Source organism: Lepidochelys olivacea (genome assembly GCF_965140295.1).
Source record: "Lepidochelys olivacea isolate rLepOli2 genome assembly, chromosome: 13".
NCBI classification, from domain to species: domain Eukaryota; kingdom Metazoa; phylum Chordata; order Testudines; family Cheloniidae; genus Lepidochelys; species Lepidochelys olivacea.
In genome coordinates, this window is record NC_140423.1 from 4267031 (window position 1) to 4291813 (window position 24783).

Here is a 24783-nt window from a genome sequence, read left to right on the forward strand (position 1 = left end):
TTGTCCTTAACTCTGCCGGCCATAGATTTTGTCTTGTGTCCCTTTGCTTCCCTTATCAATTTTCTACAATTCCTAGTTTCTTATTTATATTCATTGCTATCAACTTACCCTTTCTTCCATTTATTATATATTATTTTTATAGCAGCCTTCACTTTCCCTCTAAACCAGGCTGGCTTTTTTAATCAATATGGTTTTCTTTCTCAGTTGTGGTTTTTTGGGCTCGCAAAGTGTTCTTAAACAATTCCCAGTTATCAGTCACATTTTTCTGATTAAATTCTTCCTGCCAGCTGATGTGGCTTATAATTATTTTCATTTTTGTGAAATTGGCCCTTTAAAAGCACCATGTGTGTGTGAGTGATATATAGATATATATATCACTGGTCTGGACTTTATTCTGTTTGCACATTATAAATGTTATCAAGTTGTGATAACTTGTACTTAAGTTACTAATTTTTAGCTCTGTGATCAGTTACTCTTTATCTGTCAAGACGAGATCTAATATAGAATTCTCCCCTTGCTGGATGCAACACTTTTTGAGTTAGGAAATTGTCATCTATAATATTTAGAGGTTCCAAGGATGACTAGTTACTGTAACGGCTTGTGTATATGTGACCTGGCACTGTGTATTGGGCAGACTTCTGAGTACTCACAAAGATCTTAGATGTTTTGATCATATTGGATTCTCTATGTCATTTGGTTTCCTGTTAAGATGCCCAGTACCTTTTGGACACAGGCCCCTGTACGTTAGAATGTATATTATCTTGGGACTTCATTAATTAATGGATCTTGTCTCCCTTTCTTTCCCTTCCTATTCCTTCTGCTGATTTAGCACCAGCCTCGTTTCTACGCCTTCACATAATTTTGCCACTGTTAGTGTGAGAGCCTTTTCTGCAGTTCTTTCTGGGAAGACCTTCTACTTTGTTGACTCTAATTCATTTCAAATCTCAGATGAGAAATTCCATTTTCTCCCTTGCCGATGTCTCCTTATTTCTCTCTCCCTCTTTAACTATCATTTAGCTCTATGAAATGCTTTGGGATGCCTTTGGCTGCATTCAGTAGAAACAGATAGTGCTTATGGATATATTTGAGAACCTTGGTTAAAATGTGGCACTGTAGAAGTGCAAAACATTGTATAATTGTATAATAGTATATTATAATTGTATAATAGTGCTTTGCATTTTCAAGGTGCTGTGCATACACGTGAATCCTCACAATACCCTTGTTAAATAGGTAAATATTATTTTTAATACTTGCAATAAAATGAATTAGTTATTATTTAGGAGTAAGATGTAGTTTTGGCTTGAGAGGAAGGATGATGGTGCAGTTCAGATACTGGACTAGGATTTAAGAGAACTGAGTTCAATCATAATTCCCTATGTGGCCTTGGGCAAGTCACCTAATTTCTCTGTGTCACAGCTCCCCATCTGTAAAAAGGGGATAATACAACTTCCTTTGTCTGTCTTGTCTATTTAGACTGTAAACTCTTTGGGGCAGGGACTGTCTTTTACTATGTGTATGTACAGTGCCTAGCACAACAAGTCCCTGTTTGTGATTGGGGCTACTTCCATTCAAATACTAAGAAAGAACTAGATTGGTAGTCAGGGGATTTGGATCCTATTCCAGGTGTACTACTGACCACTGTGGTCTTAGTAAGCCATTTTGTCTAATAATTCCATGGTCGATGATTAAATCAATTCAGAGCATTTCTAAAGCCAGTTCTGCCTATGGCTGACTTTGTCACTGCCTGTGGAATGCAAGTGGCATTCGATTTCACACCAAGAACAGTGTTTATCGTGCCGTTGTGTTGAGCACTCTTCTATATGGCTGTGAAACACAGACGCTCTAAAACAACGATAGCACTTTCACGTGCGCTGTCTGTGTTTCATCTGTAACATCAAGTGGTCGGACAGGATACCAAACATCAAAGTCCTGGACCAGTGCTGCATGACCAGCATTGAATTCCTAACCATACAGGTGCAACATGGCTAGATTGATTATCTTGTAAGTATGGATGATGCAAGCCTCCTCAAAGCCATATTTTATCAACAGTTGAAAATGGAGAGGCCAATGAAAATGAAAATAAGGACACTCTTCAAAGCTCCCCTAAAAGCTGGCCAACTTGACCCGAACACATGGGAAGCTGCTGCTGCCGATAGATCAGGACGGCAGCAGACCTGCTGGCCTGCGGTTAAAGCCATCGAGAACAACAGAACAGAAAAAGCCAAAGAGACGTGTGAGTGAAGAAACCAGTGGTAAAAACATGGCCACGTCTGCCTGACGTGTGGACGCATCTGCAGATCCCTCATTGGTTTACATTCGCACAAGAAGACGCCCTGGAACAAACTGACTCTCATATGTGTACTTCAACGGGAGGCTCCAACAATACGCCAGTTAAACCTGCTTTATCTCATTTTACCCATCTATAAAAGGAGTAATATTTATCTCACAAGGATGCTATGAGAGTTCGGGCTTGTCTACTGTAAGGCCTGGTCTACACCACAGGGTTAAGTTGATGTAAGGCAGCTTATGTCAACCTAACTCTGTAAGCGTCGACACTAAAATATAGATCCCACTAATGTAACTTGCTCACTACATCCACTCAATAACTCCACCTTCATGAGAGGCATAGTGCTGAGGTCAATGTAGTCAGATTGATGCAGTGTCTATGTAGACACTGCGTTGATTACGCTGACTGTTGCTGCCTTTCAGAAGTTGGCCCCAGTGTTAAATTTGTAATGAAAGAGATGCTGGGGCTTAACCAATTGTTTTACTTTCATAATTGATGTGGCAAGCCCTGGCACAAATTGAGCACTGGCTGTCCCACACTGACAGTTAAATAGGTGCAAGTGCTCCTGGTGAGGGCACGCACCGCCGACACAAGGAATGTAGTGTGGACATGCAAAAGCGATTCAACTACCGTGGTGGCTGAATGTCGAAATAACGTAGGTCAATTTAGTGTAGACTTGCCCTTAGTGAAGATGCTACCTACGCCAATGAGAGAGCTTCGCCCATTGGCGTAGATACTCCAAATCCCCGAGAAGCCCTCCTGTCTACATAACGCTGTGTACAGTGGGGGCTAGGTTGGTATGAAGTGTAAAAATATAATGAGGAAGGCCAAAAAAGAATTTGAAGAACAGCTAGCCAAAGACGCAAAAAGTAATAGCAAAAAAACTTTTAAGTACATCAGAAGCAGGAAGCCTGCTAAACAAACAGTGGGACCATTGGACAATCGAGATGCTAAAGGAGCACTCAAGGACAATAAAGCCATTGCAGAAAAACTAAATTAATTCTTTGCCTCAGTCTTCATGGCTGAGGATGTGAGGGATAGTCCAAAACCTGAGCCATTCTTTTTAGGTGACAAATCTGAGGAACTGTCCCAGATTGAGGTGTCATTAGAGGAGGTTTTGGAACAAACTGATAAACTAAACAGTAATAAGTCACCAGGACCAGATGGTATCCACTCAAAAGTTCTGAAGGAACTCAAATGTGAAATTGTAGAACTACTAACTGTAATCTGCTTCTGTACCAAATGACTGGAGGATAGCTAATGTGATGCCAATTTTTAAAAAGGGCTCCAGAGGTGATCCCGGCAATTTCAGGCTGGTAAGCCTGACTTCAGTACCAGGTAAACTGGTTGGAACTATAGTAAAGAACAAATTTGTCAGACATATAGATGAACATTATTTGCTGGGGAAGAGTCAATACGGTTTTTGAAAAGGGAAATCATACCTCACCAATCTACTAGAATTCTTTGAGGGGGGCAATAAGCATGTGGACAATGGGGATCCAGTAGATATAGTATACTTAGATTTTCAGAAAGCCTTTAATAAGGTCCCTCACCAAAGGCTCTTAAGCAAAGTAAGCAGTCATGGGATAAGAGGGAAGGTCCTCTTATGGACTGGTAACTGGTTAAAAGATAGGAAACAAAGGGTAGGAATAGTCAGTTTTCAGAATGGAAGGAGGTAAATAGTGGTGTCCCCCAGGGGTCTGTAATGGGACCAGTCCTATTCAACATATTCATAAATGATCTGGAAAAAGTGGCAAACAGTGAGGTGGCAGAATTTGCAGATGTTACAAAACTACTCAAGATAGTTAAGTCCCAGGCAGACTGCGAAGAGCTACAAAGGATCCCTCAAAACTGGGAGACGGGGCAACAAAATGGCAGATGAAATTCAATGTTGATAAATGCAATGTAATGCACATTGGAAAACATAAACCCAACTATACATATAAAATGATGGGGTCTAAATTAGCTGTTACCCCTCAAGAAAGAGATTTTGGAGTCATTTTGGATAGTTCTCTGATAACATCCACTCAATGTGCAGTGGCAGTCAAAAAAGGGAACAGAATGTTGGGAATCATTAAGAAAGGGATAGATAATAAGACAGAAAATATATTGCCTCTATATAAATCCATGATATGCCCACATCTTGAGCTGCGTACACAGGTGGCTGCCCTATCTCAAAAAACATATTTGAATTGGAAAAGGTTCAGAAAAGGACAACAAAAATTATTAGAGGTATGGAATAGCTTCCGTATGAGGAGAGATTAATAAGACTTGGACTTTTCAGCTTGGAAAAGAGACGACTAAGGGGGGATATGATTGAAGTCTATAAAATCATGCCTGGTGTGGAGAAAGTAAATAAGGAAGTGTTATTTACTCTTCCTCATAACACAAGAACTAGGAGTCACCAAATGAAATTAATAGACAGCAGGTTTAAAACAAGCAAAAGGAAGTATTTTTTCACACAACGCACCATCAGTCTGTGGAACTCTTTGCCAGAGGATGTTGTGAAGGCCAAGACTATAACAGGATTCAAAAAGTATTAGATAAGTTTGTGGAGGATAGGTCCATCAATGGCTATTAGCCAGGCTGGGCAGGGATGGTGTCCCTAGCCTCTGTCTGCCAGGAGCTACCCGGATCATTTAGAATCATAGAATATCAGAGTTGGAAGGGACCTCAGGAGATCATCTAGTCCAACCCCTGCTAAAGCAGGACCAATCCCCAATTTTTTCCCCAGATCCCTAAATGGCCCCCTCAAGTATTGAACTCACAACCCTGGGTTTAGCAGGCCAATGCTCAAACCACTGAGCTATCCCTCCCGCCAATTTGATGATTACCGGTTCTGTTCATTCCCTCTGGGGCACCTGGCATTGGCCACTGTCAGAAGACAGGATACTGGGCTAGATGGACCTTATACTAACATAAGTTGGTAGTGTAGACCAAGCCCCAGGCTCTGATCCAGCAATCAGATCTTCTAGAGTGGATTCCTGCACCCTTGGGGAAACCATTAACTTAAGGGGGGCTCCACACATCTGCAGAGGTCTGTGCTTGCACACCTGGTAGCATGAGAAGGTCTTTCCCATATATGTTTGCAAAGTATCATTAACATACGGTGGTGAACATAACAGCCATACTGGGTCAGTCCAAAGGTCCATCTAGCCCGGTATCTTATCTTCTGACAGTGGCTAATGCCATGTGCCCCAGAGGGAATGAACAGAACAGATAGTCACCCATCCCTGCCCATCCTGGCTCATAGCCATTGATAGACCTACCCTCCATGAATTTATCTAGCACTTTTTTGAACCCTGTTCTAGTCTTGGCCTTCACAACATCCTCTGGCAAAGAGTTCCACAGGTTGACTCTGCATTGTATGAAGAAATACTGCCTTTTGTTTTAAACAAGCCTGGTGATGTGGGAGTGGGTGAGCCGGGCACCAGGACTGACTGGAAGATGGAAAAAGTTGGTATTTTTTTTTAAAGTTGGAACTAACGAGATACATAGAAGACTTCATATGACAAAGACTTTGTATAGTGTATACCTTGCCCACGTCAGTATCTGCTTTTGAGTTTTAAGATATTAATCTCTTCAGATCAGGTAGCTTGGACTCTAAACAAATAATAAACATTGATAAGTATTTTGAGATGCTCAGACAGTGGGTGCTTGAGTTGTGAAAAGTACTGTTACTGGCTTAATCATTTCCCCAAACAGCTTTTGTGAGCCTATTAATGGTCAGTAAAGACAGGCCCCAGCTACAAAGTACAGAATCCCAACTAAAGGCTGGATCTTAATCCAACTTCCCCAAAGTTCAGAGCCAGGGGCTTCGGTTGGGGTTAGGGTGACCAGATGTCCTGATTTTATAGGGACAGTCCTGATTTTTGGGTCTTTTTCTTATATAGGCTCCTATTACCCCCCCACCCCCTGCCCCGATTTTTCACATTTGCTGTCTGGTGGCCCTAGTTGGGGTCCATCTCCAAGTGGTTACATTTAGGAAAAACCCACAACACATGCAGCTTTTAACTGATGAACCACTTTTGCTCGTTGGAGGCTTTGCTTTCTCGCCTCACCCCAAAGCGTCAAGGCGAAAGGGCTCCTTCGCTCCCCACCCAAGCCCCTGAAGATGGCCGCTAAACCCAGCAGCAAACCCCGGCTCCCTCCCCAACCCCAATCTCCCTCCCTGTCTGAAATCAAAGTCAAGCAGCAGCCAGGCTGGGGAGGGAGGCGGGGCGAATGGAACGCCCCCACGCTAATTGGCAACACGGCGGGGCCAATGGGCGTGCGAGCCGGCTCCGGGCCCGGGCCCATATTCCATTTCGGAATGTTGATACAGCGAGCGGGCCAATGGCGAAGGGCGGGGAGTGGAGAATGGTTCCCCGGCTCGCACGAGCCGCGAGAGGGGGAGAGCGCGGGCTGGGGGCGTGGTCGGCGGGTGCAGAGACCGGGGGAGCTCGGTGTGGAGGGAGCGACCCGAAGCCACCGGCCGGGCTCCAGCCTCCGCCCGCACGGCGCCCCCCACCTCCCCCTCGCCGGGAGGGGGCTCGGTCCCTCTCGCAGGGGCCATGGATCCCAAGCGCCTCCCCAAGAGAGCTGCCCCGGACAGCAGGATCTGCTCCCCTCCGCCCGGCTTAACAGCGGCCGGGCCCTGCTGCCCCGACTGCAGCCCCCCGTCGGCTGCCCACCGCCACGGGCTGTACTGCGGGGTGATCCAGGCGTGCAAAGCCCCGTCCTCCGCGGCCAGCAACGCCGTCTACACGGTGCTGGTGGAAGATGCCCTGCTGCGGCGGCGGCGGCGGAAAAGTAGCGAGGACGCGTCGGTGGCCAACGGGCTGGAGGGGAAGAGCCCTGGCAAGGGCCGGGTGAAGCATTTGCAGAAGGTACGGGAGGCCCGACCCTCCCCCGGCGCCCGCAAAGAGGGAGCGGGGCTGAGCGCGGCACCGGTGGGGTGGGTGTGTCCCGTGGCCTGGTACGGCTGCCTCCGGGGCTTGCATGTGCGCGGAGGCAGCTGCCTGTTGGGGGTGGCGCTCCCCCTAGAAGGCTGGTTGCCTGGGCCGGCGGGCTCCTCTGGGGGGGGTGCATGGGGCAGCTGGGGCGGAGGGAGGGGAGTTCGGGGGGGGGTGCATGGGGCGGAGGGAGTTCTCCGAGGGGGGTTGCACGGAGGGACGTGTCGCTCCCCGCTGGGGGTGCGAGTCTGCTGAAGGCGCCGTTGTAATTTTTTTTTGGGGGGGGGGTCAGCGGGGGTTCGTGACAGCTCGGTCCTGCCCGGGCTTGCCAAGCCTCTTTCTTTCCCGCCCGCCGCGGAGGCCGGGCCGCTGCGGCGCGATCGCGGGGGCGGGGGGCGGCCGCCGGCTCCGCGGTGCCGGGAAAGTTTCCCTCGCTAAAGATGGCGCCGCTCGGTAGAAGTGGCCGTGCGGAAAGTTTAGAGGGAAGCGGGCCTGGGCCGAGCGGGGCCGGCCCCCCACCCCCTAGCGCCGGCCCGCCCGCCCGGCGCTGCTGGAATGCACGGGCCATCAATCACCCCGCGCGCGGACAGCCAGCCCCGGGGGCGGGGCCGGGGGAGGGGGCTGCCGGGCCCCGGGCTAGGGGGTGGGGGCTGCATGGCCCGGGGCGGAGGGAGGGAAAGCGCTGGCTCCTGGGGGAGGAGGGACCTTCCAGCCGCTGTGGGATCCGCCCCAGCCTGCCGAGGCTCTGTGCGGATCCGTCCCGCCGCCCCACCAGTTCTGTGCAGATCCCTCTTTTGTGAGCTAGCCCCAGGACCTGGCAGATCCGCATGGATCCTGCAGGCGGGGGGGACCTGCCGGGGCAGGGCCGCTTGCTTTGAGACCAGATCTAGTAAATGCCACGGGTATGTTTACACTCAGGCGGCTGCTGCGGCACCGCTGTCGTGCTTCAGTGTAGGCACTCGCTGTGGAGGGGGGACGGGTTTCCCCCCGGGGCTGTGGTTAATCCACCTCCCTGAGAGGCCGTAGCCAGGTCCCTGGAAGAGTCTTACTGCCCACCTACATGAGGGTTAGGTTGGCTTAACGGCATACCTCAGGGGTGTGAATTTTCACACCCCGGAGAGCCGTCGCTATGCAGCTGTCAGTTCCCTGCTGGACGAAGATGATGATTCTAACCGCTTGTACTTTCCGCCAGCTGCAGGCTTTTCTGGTTCTTATATCTTCGTGCGCAGGCCGCTCAGAGCCTAAGCCAAGCTCAGAGTGGAGCAGGAGGGGGAGATACTCATCACCACAAACTCCTCTGCACTTCTGATACTGTAGTAAGAGCAGCTTTCCTATTAACTTCTAGGATTTTTGTAAAAAGACTAAGAGCTTACTCGATGGGGTGTCTACCCCCCCCCCCCATCCCAAACAAGTACACTTGTTTTAATCAAGTGTGGGGATAGCTACTGTTAGAGGCTCAATTTCCCCACCCACCTGTTTTTGGTGTGGGGTTTTTTTTTTTCCAAAAGTAATGTTGCTGTTGAGGCTTTTTAGTGGACTTCTTTAGGCCTAGAGTACAGTACGGCAACAGTTGCTGTATGTGGTACCACGCTGCCAGCCTGAGTGGCTAGGCAAAAAGGATGGGTGGGAACGGAATGTGAATGTAGGTAATTCATTTTAGGAGTTGCGTAAGACTGACCAGTCTGGGTCAGACCAATATTGGGTCCCTCTAACCGAGTGTCCTGACTTCCCTCAGTGGCCCGTGCCAGATGCTTCAGAACAGGGCAGTTATCGAGTGTTCCATCCCCTGTCCAGTCTCGCTTCTGGCTGTCAGGCTTGGGGATACCCAGAGCATGGGGTTGCGTCCCGGACCATCCTGGCTATTAGCCCCACCGATGGACCTATCCTCCACGAACTTACCTAATTCTTTTTTTAACCCAATTATACTTTTGGCCTTCACAACATCCACTGGGAACAAGTTCCACAGGTTGGCTGTGTGTTGTGTGAAGAAATACTTTTGTTTGTTTTTTTTAAACCTGCTGCTTATTAATTTCATTGGATTAACCCTGTTTCTTGTTGTTTACTTTTTCACATAACACACTTTGCTATTCACTTTCTCCATGCCATTCATGATTTTATAGACCTCTATCCTATCTCCCTTTAGGTGTCTCTTTTAGTCTTTTAAACCTTTCCTCGTATGGAAACTGTTCCATACCCCTAATGATTTTTTGTTGCTCTTCTCTGCACATTTTCCAATTATAATAATTTTTTGAGACTACTGCAACCAGAATTGTACACAGTATTCAAGAGGTCGGCATACCATGGATTTATATGGTGGCTTTGATATTTTCTGTGTTACTGTCTATCTTTCCTAATGGTTCCTAGCATTCTGTTAGCTTCATTGACTGCTGCTGCATTTTAACTCGATATTTGCAGAGAACTATCTGCAATAACACCACGACCTGTTTCTTGAGTGGAAAAACATAATGCCAACTATACATACAGAATGATGGGGTCTGTATTACTTGTTGCCAATGTGCATTACTGTTTCTATCTACATTGAATTTTATCTGCCATTTTCTTGCCTAGTGACCCAGTTTTGTGAAATCCCTTTATAACTCTTCTTAGTCAACTTTGGATCTAATTATTCTGAGTAATTTTGTTTAGTCTGCAAAGGTTTCCACCCCACTGTTTGAAAAAGACCAGTTCCAGTAACAATGGCTATTAAAGCATAGTACTACCTAATACATTTGACCTCTTAAATTGGTAACTCCTTATTCACACCACAGTCACTGTTTAAAATTGGCCTGATTCCTGTGCTCGTTTGTTTAGGAAGAGGGGGAGCAAATGCTGGGGTTTTTTTGGTTTTTTTTGGTCTCCGAAGGCCTGTAACAGAATGGTTTGGGCAGAAAGGTGCATGTTACAGAGGTGGGGGCGCAAGTGGATATTAAACTGCAGTGGGACATTGAAAGGTGTCAGGACAGAAATTTCGTGTTGTTTTCTGTTTGTTTTAAACCAGACATGACTAGATGTGCTGCTATTGCACTATTGTAACACTAGTAATAAGTAAACAAAACATCAATCGTGAGTAGAATCAAGAAAGGTATTTTCAGTGTTTTGTGACACTGTTCCTGTTTAAAAGGATCACTGACAATACCTGTCTCTGCGCAACTGGACTCCATTTTCTGTCTATCTGGCCTTATCAAAGAGAGATGCAGACGACGTGCACAGCTGGCTTTAGTTGGGTTCTGTGTGGCTGGAAGGGGCCTTGATCAGCTCTGACCTCTCCAGAAGATGGCACTGCAGTCAGTGGGAAGCGATAGTTCTTGGCAGTGAGAGAACACTTTAATGATTGGTAGCTTGCATTCTCAGAGCATTGGTTGCTCAATAACTACCCCTCCCAAATCCTCACTGGGTACTTAAGTCACGCTGCCAGCCTGAGTGGCTAGGCAAAAAGGATGGGTGGGAACTGAATGTGAAAGGTCATCTTTAAAACCGTCCTAGTGTAGACGGAGCCTCTGAGTTACCCTGGTAGGGTTAGGAGAGGGGTGAGCTTGGCTCTCAGGGCCACATCTGAGGAGTAAGCAGATGCGTTCTGTTCTGTTTAGCTTTCTTTCTGGCGGGGTTACTTGTTTGTAGTCAAGCCGCTGTGGAGTAGTCTGTGCAGATGGAGTTCAGCCATAGGTTTCAAACCCTCCCTCCTGGAGGAGTGTGCCATGGCAAGTCTGCTTCCTCTCGCTGTGGCCAAACTTTGCAACCATTACCCAGGGCAACGTGTGGGAGCCATCCCATTGAAGTCATTTGGACTGCTCCTGCGTGGAAGTGCTGCTTGGTGTAAGTAAGTGTCGCACAGTTGGGTGGAGGGGGTTGGGGCCCATCACAGAAAACTGCAACAGAAAAATGAAGGGGTTTTGCGGACGTTTGCCATCGGCTCTCACACAAGCGGGAGGGGTGACTTGAGCTGCCTTGATTCACACCTGCTGTGTTTGTGTAAGAAAACTTGATGGGCCTGGGAGCCTTGCTGCTGCCCTGTTTGCGGAAGCCAGACCTGGCTGATTCTCTGCAGACATGGAGGCCTGATGGTGAGAGATGAAAGAGCCAGCAAAGTCCCTCTCCAGATGGGGGTTATGCAGCAGGTAATCCAACATGTGCAAAAAAATCACTTGTGGTGGGTTTTGGGTTTTTTTTGTATGTTATAGGCCAAATCTAACCCTGGAGTGAGGTATTGGCTTGGTGGCCCTGGGGACCAAAGTCCTTTAGTTATATGCAGAACAGCAGGAGAGCCAACTCTTCACACCCCCCACTGCTCCTTAGTTTGGATGGGGTGTCTGTGTATGAAATGGGTGTCTGTCCCTTGGAGGGAGGGAGTTTGCAGTTGAGGGAAGGGGCTATTTGAAGCAGTTGCCTTTTCAGAAAGGGGGAAAATGGGGTCCAGCTGTTGCTAATGAAGCGCCTTTGTTTACTGCAGAACCGACTGTGGGGTCCCTGACTTGCAGACTAACCTGGCTTCTCTTTAAACCCTAACGTGCTCTGTTTTGAAACTGCATCCATCCTCCAAGGTTTGACTCAAGTTCTCAGCCTGCCAGGGCTCCCGTGAGAGGAGCACCAGAGTGCTCTCTGCTCAGGGGTGACTCTGGATGCAGGCTTCAAAGCTTGCTAGGGCTGATTCAGGGTGTCTCTGGGATGACTAGGGTTATGCTGCATTGGACCCCTAAATCTTATAACCCCGCTGCACGCCCTGACGCCCGTGATGAGAGCTCTGTCCCTGTGTCATGTCTTGCAGAGCTGTAATGGCAATGTGCTGCTCGAAGAAGCTGAGCCGAGGGGCCTGACGGACGCTCTGGTGCTGAATGGCAGGAAGGTGGATGAGCGGCAGGGCCTGCCTGCCGTGACCCATAGCCAGCTGGAGGGATCAAACAAGGAGGCAGCGCTGCGACTCATCAGCGTGGGGCCGGAGCAGCGCCCCCCCCTGCATTCGGCCTACATCCCAGTGCCCAGGCAGAGGTAGGAGCTTTGCTGCTGGGTTGGGGAGGGGTTGTGGGGGGGGGGAGGGGTGAGTAACTAGAAGGTGAGTAACTTGGTGTCTCCCAGCCTCATGCAGGGGATGAGTGCAAGTCCTACTGCCCCCTATCAGAGTAAGGGCTGGGCAAGGTGTACCATTGGGCTTTGGGGCAGTCAGGGCTGCCCTGGAGGAGCTGCTAGCGAGTGAGGGGGAGCTGCTCCTTCCCCTCGTGCTATGCCCAGCCCAGCCTGCAGGGAGCTCTGCCCTCTCCTGACCTTCCAGGGGCTGCTTGTGCCTCAAGCAACAAGGGACTGAGTCGCTCTCTAATTCTCTGCTTGATCACTGAGAGCATCCATCTTCGTGTGATGCACCAAAACCCACATGTTCTCCCCACCCTGGGGGATTGTGCTCCCTGGGTAGGGAACTTGACCGAATCCCACCTCGTTGCCGCCTCCTCTGCTAGAAGTGCTGGGATGTCTGCCCAACGTGGCTTGGCTTGGGCAGTGGGGAAATCTTCCAGGAACGTTGATTTAAAAATCCTACTGACAAAAATAGCTTTTTTTTCTTCCCCTGCAAGGGTAAACCTGAGATGCCAAGACCCTGCTGCATTGGATGTTGTGGCTGGGGAGAGCAGAACCTGCAGGGCAGATCCTCTCTTTGAGGAGTTGGGTTTTATTGGCACAGGCTTGAACCATGGGAAGGCATATCCCTAATGATCAGTCCTGGCTGGTCTAATGGTGTGGGGTGACTTGTTTGTGCTGCATTGGGGAGCTCAGGATCCAAGCGCTGGGAGGGCAACAGGGGCACCCTAAGTGTTGGGGGTTGGTAGGTTCAGGATGGAAGCCCATCTGTTCGTCCTTAGCTAAATCGCGCTGTCTTGCGTACCTGGATGGCCCGCCTTGCTGTGGTCCCTGAAACAGAGTTGCCGTAGTGATGAAACTGTACATGAATGACCCTTCTCTCTGCCACATGGTGACGTGTTTTCCCATGGGAGTCCCTTGGACTTGCTGGAGTCTCTGTCCCTGTGGGGGGCACCAGCTTCTCTGGAGAAAGTAGCATTGGAATGTTTTGGTGCCAGGGTTTGTGCTCATTGTGCCCAGGACGGGTTTTGTGCAGCAGGAGGTGGGAGAGTGGAAATGGGGGTGAGTGAGGCCAGGAGAGGAGGCTGAAGCCAGTATGTTTCTGACCTGATTTGAGCAAAGCGGCCGATGTCATTCCTTGGGAAAAGGTAACTATTTAGCTTGATGCGTTTACTGGCTTGGGAAGGGCAGGGCACTTGGGTACTGGCACAAACCGATCCACCAGTTGTGGATCCTTGCACTCTAGCACCAGTATGGATCTAGTGCAGTGTGTCCCTTCTCATTCTGTCCTGGTCCTATCCGTAGGCAGCTACTGTATCGCCTGGGGGCATTAGCCTGATGTGGGCATGCAGGTTAGTGATGGGGCTCCTAGCAGCGCTTGACTCTCTGAGTCAGGCATGCAGCATGTTGACATGCTACTTAACTCCACACAGCATCTGTGCTGGGGAAACACCAGGCTAAAAATAAACCAAATGGTGAGGCAATTATGTATTTATAATCTTCTTAGATTTCAGGATAGAGGCTCTCTGTTTGCCTGTGCTCTGCCTGCATTTGAAAAGGCAATGGAAGGGGAGGAATCGGCTTCCCTCCTTGGGCAGGGATCTGCTACTAGTTCTGTAAGGCGGATGCAGGCAGAGTGATGCCTAGTGGAGAGGACAGAATAAACCAGATGTTGCTGTTCCGGCCCAGGGAGCCTGCAGTTGTGATTTATCAGAGTGGGGACATTTAGAGGATTCAGGTCTGGATAACTGGCATCCAAGAGTTTTAAAAGCAGTGGCTGAGGAGCTTCCTGGGTCACCAATGGCTTTTTTTTTTTTTTGGTTGTCCCCTGTCTCCTCCTCCTCCCCCGCACCCTCTGCTCCTGTCCCCTCTCTTCTTCAATAATTCTTGGAATGCTGGGGAACTTCCCGAAGATTGGAGGGAAGCTATTGTGCTATTCTTTAAAATGTGTAAACAGAATGACCCAAATAATTATAGGCCTGACATTGATCGTGGGGACAGCTGATTTGGGTCTTGTTAATAAAGGAGGGAAGAATAACACCAGTCAACATGGCTTTATGGAAAAAAGATCCTATTAAACTAAAGTGATTTTTTTTTTAATGAGATTACAAGTTAGGTTGATGAAGGCAATAGTGTTGATATAATTTTAGACTTTTGTAAGGCATTTGACTTGGTACTGCACAACATTTTGATTTTTAAACAAACTAGAATGATTAAAAAAAGAAACATATCAGCTAGCCAGTTTTAGTCCATTGGACATGTGCGAAGTCTCAAAATGTAATTGTAAATGTGGAATCCTTGTAGAGCGGGTGTGTTTCTGGTGGGGCCCTGCAGGGATCAGTCCTGATACAAATTTTAATGAATGACCTGGAAGAAAACATAAAATCATCATTGATAACACTGATAAACAACGCACAGGTTGGTGGAGTGGTAAACTGTGAAGAAGACAAGTCACTATTAAAGAGCAGTTTGAATTGCTCTTTAAGCTCAGTGCAAGCAAACTATGTTTTAATATGGCTGTATCTAAATTTATACATCCAGAAACAAACTTAGAGGATGGGGGACTCTGTCTTGGGAAGCATGACTCTGGGGGTGAGGTGGGGAAGTTGGGGAGGGTCCTGAATAATCAGTCCAACATGAGCACCCAGTGTGATGCGGTGGCCAAAAGAGCTAGTGAGATCCTTTGATGTATAAACAGGGGGATATCGAGTACTAGAGACGTTATGCTACCTCTGGATCTGGAACGACCGCTTCTAGAATGCTGTATCCAGTTCTGATGTGTCCAGTTCAAGAAGGATGTTGATAAATGTGAGAAGGTTCAGAGAAGAGCCACAAGAATGATCAAAGGATTGGGAAACATGCCGAATAATGAGAGATTCCAAGAGCTTAATCTCTTGCTTAACAAAGAGAAGGTTAAGGGAGGACTTGATCACAGCCTGTAAGTACCTACATGGGGAACAAAAAATTGATCGTTGGCTCTTCAGTCTAGCAGACAAAGATTTAAAAAGATCCAGTGGCAGGTAGCTGAAGCTCAACCAATTCAGTCGGGAAATAAGGCATACATTTTTAACAGTGAGAGTAATTAGCCGTTGGAACAGCTCAACAAGGGTTATGCTGGAATCTCTATTTTAAAATCAAGACTGATGCTTTTCTAAAAGATCTGCTCTGGTTCAAACAGGAATTAATTGAGGGAAGTCCTGTGCTATACAGGCGGTTAGACTAGTGGTCCCTTCTGGCTCCATAATCTATGCGACTGAAGACTTTTAAACCATAGATGGTGTTGGAAGAAAGGGAAAACTCGGATTCCTGGACCCCAAGTTATGAAGTGAGGGCAAGGAAACTCCATGTAACAAGGCACTCGAGACAAAATCCTTTCTGGGTACTTGGCCTATGCTTTTCTGTCTTCTTCAGAATAGAAGTCATCACTACAGGCAAGCTCTCATTTCCCTTTCCACATCAACCCTGAAAGGGTGAATTGTGTGTTTGAGCTGACCCTAAAGATGGGATGTCAGATCTGTAGCAGATGGGTGTCTAACACTAGCCAAAATAGCTCGTCTGTTTTCCAGTTGGTTTGTCCTTGAGGGATCTGGCCTTCTCATAGACTTTAAGACCAGAAAGGACCATCGTAGGACAGGAAGGGACCTCAAGAGATCATCTAGTCCAGTCTCCCGCACTCATGGCAAGACTAAGTATTATCTAGCCTGTCCCTGACAGGTGTCTGTCTGTCCTGCTCTTAAAAATCTACAATGATGAAGATTCCACCACCTCCCTAGGCAATTTATTCCAGTGCTTAACCACCCTGACAGTTAGGAAGTTCTTCCTACTGTCCAACCTAAACAGCCCGTGCTGCAATTTAAGCCCATTTCTTCTTGACCTGTTCTCAGAGGTTAACAAAAACCAATTTATCTCCTTCCTCCTTGTAACAACCTTTTCTGTACTTTAAAACTTATTGTGTCCCCCCCCCTCAGTCTTCTCTTCTCCAGAGTAAATAAACCCAGTTTTTTCAATCTTCCTTTATAGGTCATGTTTTCTAGACCTTTAATGATTTTTGTTGCTTTTCTCTGAACTTTCTCTAATTTGTTCATGATCATCTAGTCTGACCTCCTGCATGGTGCAGGTCACAGAACCTCACCCACCCACCCGCTCCTGTTGTAGGCCCATAATAGTAGGTCTGGCTGAGTTACTGAAGTCCTCAAATCTTGATTTAAAGACTCCAGAAGTTACAGAGAATCCACCATTTACTCTAATTCTGACCAGCAAGTGACCTGTGCCCCATGCTGCAGAGGAAGATGAAAAGCCCCCAGGATCTCTGCCAATATGACCTGGGGGGAAATTCCTTCCTGATTCCAAACATGGCAGTCAGTTAAACCCTGAGCATGTGGGCAAGACCCACCAGCCAGACACCTGGAAAAGAATTCTCCATAGTAACACAGCCCTTCCCATCTAGTGTCCCGCTTTCAGCCAATGGAGATATTTTCCGCTAATAGTTGCGGATGGGCCTTATGCCATTGTAGTTAATCTCATCATACCATCCCCTCCTTAAATTTATCAAGCTCCGCCTTAAAACAAGTTAGGTCTTTTGCCCCACTCCCCTTAGAGGGCTGTTCCAAAATTTCACTCCTCTGATGGCTAGCAACCTATTGATAGCCAGTTTATATCCATATTTTTTTTTTTTTTTTTTTTTGGTGCCAACATTGGCCCTTAACTTAAATAACGCCTCTCCCTTTCTGGTGTTTATTCCTCTGATGCATTTGTAGAGAGCAAGTATATCTCCCCATAGCCTTCATTTTGTTAGGCTGAACAAACCAAGCTCCATGAGTCTCCTCTTATACTGTAGGTTCTCTATTCCTCTGATCATCCTGGTAGCCCTTCTTTGCACCATTCCAGTTTGAATTAATCTTTCTTAAACATAGAAGACCAGAATTGCACACAGTATTCCGGATGAGGTCTCATCAGTGCCTTGTATAATGGTAATAACACTTCCCTATCTCTACTGAAAATACCTCACCTGAAGTATCCTAGGATTACATTGGCCTTTTTCATGGCCATGTTACAATGGCAGCTCATAGTCCTTCTCTGATCAACTGATACCCAGGTTTTTCTCCTCTGTCACTTCCAACTGGTAGGTCCTCAGCTTGTAGCAAAAATTCTTGTTGTTAGTCCCTAAGTACATGACTTTGCACTACTAAATTTCATCCCATTTCTATTACTCCAGGTTTCAAGGTCATCTAAATCTTGTATATTCTGGTCTTCCTCCATATTGGCAATACCTCCCAACTTTATCATCCACAGATATTATTAGTACGCTCCCAAAGTCATTAATGAAAATGTTAAATAAGATTGGTCCCAAGACTTATTCTTGAGGAATTCCACTAGTAACCACCCTCCAGCCTGAGATAGTTCACCTCAGCATGACCCGCTATACTCTTCTCTTTAACCAATTCCCTCACCACCTTTCAATTCTCATATTAATCCCTGACTTCTCCAATTTAACGAATAATTTCCCATGCAGAACTGTATCAAATGCTTTACTGACATTCAGGTAGATCAGGTCTCCTGCATTTCCTTTGTCTAGAAAATCCATATCTTCTCAAAGAGGTCAGATTGATCTGCTATGATCTACCTTTTATAAAACAAGGTTGTTTTATCCCAATTCCCATTTACCTCTGTCCTTAACTACTTAGTTTCAAATTTGTTCTAGAACTTTGCACACAACTGAGGTCAAACTAACAGGCTGGTAGTTTCCTGTATCACTTTTTTCTTTAGCAAATATAGTACCTATATTTAAGGTTCTCCAGGCAGGGTATAACTCCCTGAATTTACGGATTCATTAAAAATCCTTGCTATTGGGTTTGCAATTTCATATGCCATTTCCTTTAATATTCTTGTATGGAGATTATCCATGCCCCTGATTTGGTGCCATTAAGCCGATTGAATTTGGCTTCCACTTTTGAAAATGGTAATTTCTTTTTCCATATCCTTGTTCCCAGTAGCCACCCTGCCACTGCCTCCAAGCTCCTAATTACTTTTTTTTTTAAACCTCAAGCAAAGTATTCATTTAGGTGTAGGGCCACGCCTAGATTATCTCTAATCTTCACCCCCTCCTCAGTGTTTAGCAGTCCCACTTCTTTCCTAGTTTTCTTTTTATTTATACGGCTAAAGAACCTTTTACTATTGGTTTTAATTTCCTTTGCAAGGTCCAGCTCTGCTTGGCTGTTAGCAGTTCTTACTTTTTCCCTACACTTTCTGACCTCCCAGAGGTAGCTTTCCTTTCTGATCCATCCCATCTTCCATTCCGTGTAGGCTCTCTGCTGTCTCTTAACCTGTTTTGAGATGCTTGTTCATCCAGTTTGGTCTGCAACCCTTCTCTACACACTTCCCCAAGCAAGGTGTGTGGGGTGAGGCGGGATGTAGGCTTCAGATGCTTTAAGTCAAAGCTGCAAAAACGAACTCCATTCGTGTACATTCAGATCGTTGAGTTCTTCAGTCCAGTCCGTTTCCCTCATTCCGCTTCCTGGTCCCCTTTGGTGGGCATCAAGCAGGCTGACTTGGGGACAGTGTTAATTCTTTCTGAGGAGACTTTAAATCCCGCAGTCTTGTTGAATTGAAATAATGGCTTACCTCTGTGGGCATCCCTTAGGCACAGAAGGCAGGGGGTGAGCAGTAGGGCATTTACCAAAGGGAGCAGCAGGAGGCCATATTGCTAAGGGGATGAGCTTTGGAGAGGTGTTCATTAAAATAAGCTTTTTGGGTTGGTTTGTTTTTAAAGTTTGCATATCCCTTTCTGAATTCCCTGACGTGGCACTCCAGAGGCCTGTGCGAACACAATGGGGAGACCAGTTCTTGCTGTGCTTATGGAACTGATTGCAGATGGGCAGCTCCAAAAGATATTTTTTTTTTAATACCATCTCTAAACTTTAAATTTTAAAAAACATTGCCTGATTCATATCAGGTGAGGGTGAGGTAGGTTCTGCCTTGCTCACAGAATCCACCACCAAGGAGGCCTGCTTCCAGACGAGTTATTAATAAGATCGTAGTTCCAGCCTCCTCGTTATAGGCATCTACTGTTCAGGGTGTGAAGGGAGATCCCTAATCCCAGTGGCATCCTTGGTCAAACGTAGCGTGTGGAAGGGCACGTTGTCCTCTTATAGGTAAAGGCAACTAGCAGTGGGGGTCTTGGTGCACATAAGTAATAATTGTGATGCGTGTGCAGCTTAATAAGAGGAAGCAGCCGTCCCACCACCTGGGACTGACCAGTATTTTCGAAGGCTGTAGAGACCCATCATTTTGGATGAATACTTCAGTTTTCCTGTATGACAGCCCTGGATGGGTCTTGTGTGGGGATTGAACTCCTTTCCTCTGCATCTGAAAAACAGGAGCATCTGCTGTTTATGCTAAAAAACCGGGTCCATTAGCTCATAAGTAGTTGCAAACTCTTTTAGGCAGTCAAGCCACTAGCTGGGGACAAAGGGCCCCACAGTATTAGGGTGCCACCGAGGTAATGCAGGGATGCACCATACCCAGGCCATCTAAGAGGAAATCTGGAAGTGTTGGTCACGTGGGTGCATTTCAAGCCCTCTTCTTAGTAATTGCATCTCCTGGTGTGACTGGGAAGTTGTGAGCCTGTCTATTGGAAATACTCATCAGTAGTGCCTTACAGAGTCAGTTTGTTCCATTTGTCCTCCTTCCCCCCCTCCCCCCCCAGCTGTCCTGATAACTTTGCCTTTGAAGTTCAGTTTTTCACTGGGCAGCTAGCACAGGGAGGATGCAGCTCACTCTGCTACAGCAGGCAGCGAGGGGCTCGTGAGGGGCTGATTGCTCTTTGAGGGGTGACTGCAAACACCTCCTTATCATGATGGTGCTGCAGCCTCCCACCATCTCTCCTCCCTTCCACTCTTGGTCTTGTATTCCCCTCTCCCAGCCTTATACTGGGCCAAACTCTCCAGTCGCTTCCAAGCGGGGCAGTTCCCAGACGTGGGCCTATCTCTGCCTCTCGGAGCTGTAGGCAAACAGGGTTTGTCTCCTTGCCCAGACAGGAATCAAAGAGGAGGTTCCTTCTACAGGTGATGCAGATCAGGCAGGGAGAGATTCCAAGAGTGCTGATGCGCTAAAGCATGTCCTAAAATACTGCCCTGCTTTTCTCTTCTCCCCTACCTTAGCCTGGATTTCTGCTGTAACTTGCCACACACTTCTGAGCGCAGCAAGGTCCAGGCCTGACCTTACAGCTCAGATCACTGCTGCTCTGGAAGCACACTAACTTCAGTGGGAATTGGACATGCTCGCCACCTCTTGGGATCAGGCACTGGGTGCAGAGACCACTTCCAGGAGCTGCCTAGGTAGCTCCAGTGTGGAATGCTGTTGCTAGGGGGAGTATTTGGAAGAAGCACTCGGGAGTGGGTAGAGAGAAGGGAGGAGCCCTATTCTGTAACTGGATCAGTGTCCATAGCCTGGCCCAGTTGAGGCCTGTCACACTCGGAGAGCGGGGGGATGGTCTCTGGAGCTGTCTAGTAGTATGTTACAAGTTCTGACACCAATCCAGAAAATGGTGGTGGTGGTGGCAGCAGGGGGAACTTGCGTGTTTTTTGCAACAGCTGCTTGGCATGGGCTGACGGGACTTGGCTTTCAGAGTTTTATTTAGTTGACCCTTTAAAGAAGGGTTTGGCACCCTTGCCAGGATGGTTTGGATAATAGCAGGCTTGGTGCTGTCAGGTTGTAATGGGGCTTGTCCCAGTTAGGCGTGGAAAATTCAGTTCATCTCCCATTTTCCTCAAGTCTGTTCCTATTGAGGTTTTTTTTTTTTCCTTCGGCTCATTGCAAGGGAAGTAGCTGTCTGCTGAAGCATGCTATCAGTGCAGCTCTAATACAGTGTTAATAGCATGAAAACCCTCATCACCTGGAATAGGCTGCAATGGAGAAATCCTGACCTGGATTTTTGTGCTGAACAGCAACTGCTGCTGGCTGTTTCCTGTGTCTTATGTGAATGGAGTACACAGTGTTACAGTAAAGACTTAATGCTGCGGCTGTGCCAAGTCGCTCTGGGAACAGTGGCTGATTTCACATACCTTGGGTACTGAAATAGCTGTGTCCCAACACGGTGAGGTAAGGAAGGAGAGGCAGCCTCCAGCGGACAATAGCATGGATATTCGGAGTTAGCAGAAGCCTGGGAGAGAGAAGGCTTCATGGCAGCACGTTCTGGCTCCCAGAAAGTGCCTTCTGATGTTCAGATACTCTCCAAACAAACTGGGTGTGCGGAGTCTTTGCAAAGCAATTTGGTTATAAAGAAAACTCTTCCACCCCCCGTTCTACATCATTGATTGAGACGGGAGCTGTGACCTCTTACAGGCAGGGAGCACCCAGGGCTCATCCTTTGAGGAATAGAGGAGGGTCCCAGTGACTGATCCTATGAACCTTCCATCAAGGGACAAGACAGCTATTGTATCTGAGCACCTGCCATATACTACAGTGATGAGCCTGGTGTGACACCTGAACAGAATAGAACAGAGATCTCCATTCCTCCCCCCCCCCCCCCCCAAAAAAAATGGGTAGTACAGTAGATTCCACCTTGCGAGAGGGAATATTACAGCATCAGCTCTTACGCAGAGCAGCTAATTGCATGAGTGATGTGTAAAGTGGCAAAGTGTGAGGAGAGTCAGATCACAACCAGCCTGGGTGGGAAGCAGTGAGTTCTGATGACCCAGACTAACTTAATTCCAGTTCATCTGAATACCTGGATCTGCTCTTCCTTGGTTTACAATTCTTTGCTACACAGATGCCTTGGTCACAGATGTATGTCTCCTCAGCCTACTGGAAAGGGATCTATCTTATTTCTCCTAGATACACATGCAAGACTTACCCACAGGAATCTTTCTGTTCACTTCAGAAAGCCCTTTTTCCCCCTATGTGGGGTAGATGCCAAATGTTAATCAGTTCTATGTTCAGGGCATTTACGTAAACCCCCATTTCTTGCAGCCCAGGAACACCCGCATGGATGCTGCTATCTGGGAAAGGTGTCCTTTGACCACCAGATGTGCAAGGGCTGGGGTTGTCCTAGGTGGGAGGGCAGTGTGGGTGGGGATAGGCAGAGATTCAGCTTGTATAACCTCTGCAGAGCAATCCTCCTCTGGCTAGTTGTGGGATCAGACTCCAAGCCCCCTCCTTCCGGTTCTTTGTGCAGAAGATGATGGGTTTGAGGAGGCGTATTGCAGCAGGGAAGGTTGAAAAGAGAGAGATGCTTGTGAAGGGACGCTGGGTTATTGCATTGAGACTGGCAGCCTGCATGCTGACTCCTGGCCATTTGAGACCTATCTCATCCAACTCCTAAAACTAGAACACATGTTTGGCCGGACACCAGGCCGTTCTGGATGCTGGCACAGCGAGTGCAGAGGCGCAGAGGCTGAAATAGAAAAGGTGGCTCCCAGCTCAGCGTCCTTTTGGTAGCCCAAGGTGTGGGGTTCGAGTGATGGATACAGCCTTGGTAGCATCCTTCCAGTAGCTGCTGTTTCTCCTGGAGAACGTGCTCACTCTTTGCTCCTGTTCTCTTTATATCATATGCCTAGAACTTTTTCCTCTCTCCCATTTCCATCACGGGGGCACATCATATTCCCTTGCTTCAGTTTTTCCCCAATAGGAATTGAGGTCAGGATTCCCCCTGCCCTCCCCACCGTACTCTGTGTGACTAACACCACCTAGCCGAGCTCCAAGGTAGGGACCCCTACCCCTCCTTCTGCCCTCTTTACTTACCTACCACGCTACAATGAAAATGCTAGTTTGGTTGCAGTTCTGGTGTCTGTTGCAGGGAAGGGCTGGGAGGTGCTTTGAGTGTTGTGGGGGAGAAGGCAGTGGAGTTTGGAACATGTGCTGTGTGTGTTTCCTTCCTGGAAAACAAGGGAGGGTTTTTTGTTTTTTTGTTTTTTTTTCCAGGCCGGAGGTTTGGGAGCTGATTGAAAAATGGTTCCTGCTGTTACCAGCCTTTTGCAGGAGGTTGTTTCCTGTCTCGGGCACTCTGCGTTCCTCGAATGCAGCATGCACACACATGCATGCCCCTGTGGGACACACAGTGCCAGTCCTCTCCTTGCACAATGGCCGTGTGTGTTGGGTGTCTCTGAACTTAATCATCCCATTTTGTGTCTGTGGGAAGTGTGCAGAGGGGGCGGAGAAGGAGGATAGTCTAATGAGGGCCTGTTAAGGAATCGCTTTAGTAGTAAACAGCTTTGGTTGGCTTTGTGCCCACTTGGCTCCTCTCGGCCTTGCATGCTGCCCATCCGTGTTTTTCCAGCCCAGCTGTTTAGCTGAGCAGACTGCACAGGCCCAGAACTTTGCTCATGTGTGTTCTCTCCTTTGCATGCATGGGTGAGCTCCTCCGACCCGTCTCAAGACAGGATATGCCTCTGGGGTGCGATGGGCAGAGGCAGGATTTTGCTCTGTTTATACAAATGCACGTGTGGTGGTGTGAAGGCTGCTGACCGCTTTCTAATGACCAGAGGTGGGATGTTCTAGCCACTTGGGATTTGCAGCTGCATGTGTTGGAATCTAGACCAATCCAGACTCTTCCCCATCTGTAAGCATTGGCTGCTGATTCTGTTTAAAGGGCCTGATCCTTTTCCAGTCCTGGAAGCTGGGTGGTGGCGGTCCCTGTTCCAAGGCACTCTGCACCTATTACTCCTGGAAAGAAAGCGAAAGCGGTGAAGTGTCTTCTGGACTGTTACTTAACAGCTAGGATTCATCCCGGAGCCCAGTGCTATATATTTTAAAAGTGCTTTCACTGCCTCCGTGGGAGAGTGACTCCCAAGTATATTTGGAAGAGCTAAAGCAGAGAGACCCCAACTCTGCAGTCCATGTAGGAAGCTTGCCCGAATCCTGGGGCAGTGTCTAATCTGTATATATTTACAAAAATTAGCATGAATTGTCAGTTCATATTGCTTTCCAGTGGGATTTATAATAAATGAAGCCATTTGTTTATAGATGTGTAGCTTCCTAGAAGGGATTTTTGTGGTGTCTTGCTTTCTTCCCTCATTCTCTTTGGATACCTTCCTTCTTTGCACTCTTCTTCCTTGCTGCCCATCATCTGTCATTCCCACTGCTGGTGCTCTAGGATCTGCAGGCTGCCTGGTCTCCCCTTGCTGTCTAGGTATCTGAAGCATGGATGTCCTTCCAGTTCCATCTGTTCCTCCCTCCTTGTGGTCAGTGTGGATGTGGGGCCACATGTCCCAAAATGCCTTGGAGTGTCTCTTAGGAGCAAGGTGTTTGCTGGAGCCCAGGTGCTGACTCATACTGGTGCTAAGGGTTGGATGCTTGAGTACAAAAGGTGAGATGTGGAAGGGGTGATAGAGGATGGAATTCAAGAAGGCTTGTGTCTAAATTCAGGTAGCGCCTTGCTCCCTCGAGTGGGTGTTGAGGGATGGCTGAGCCCACTGCCTAGGCTATGATTACACCAACTGTTGTCACTATTCCACCTTGCCGGTGAGTGGGTCCAGGCAGCTTGCAAAGCGGCTGCGTCTCGGA

At 47.7% G+C, this 24783-nt stretch overlaps 1 protein-coding gene across 6 annotated transcripts in view; it reads left to right on the forward strand.

Annotated features, from left to right (window-relative positions):
• Positions 1–6708: 6708 nt before the first annotated feature.
• SLC2A4RG (SLC2A4 regulator) overlaps positions 6709–24783 on the forward strand; it is a 48845-nt gene continuing 30770 nt past the window's right edge. For all 6 annotated transcript variants that reach the window (XM_084645583.1, XM_084645587.1, XM_084645585.1 and 3 more), the window contains exons 1-2: positions 6709–7155; positions 11984–12204. In XM_084645583.1, coding sequence (XP_084501709.1) covers positions 6841–7155; positions 11984–12204 — 536 coding nt within the window. In that variant the 5' untranslated portion in view covers positions 6709–6840. The remainder of the gene's footprint in view (positions 7156–11983; positions 12205–24783) is intronic.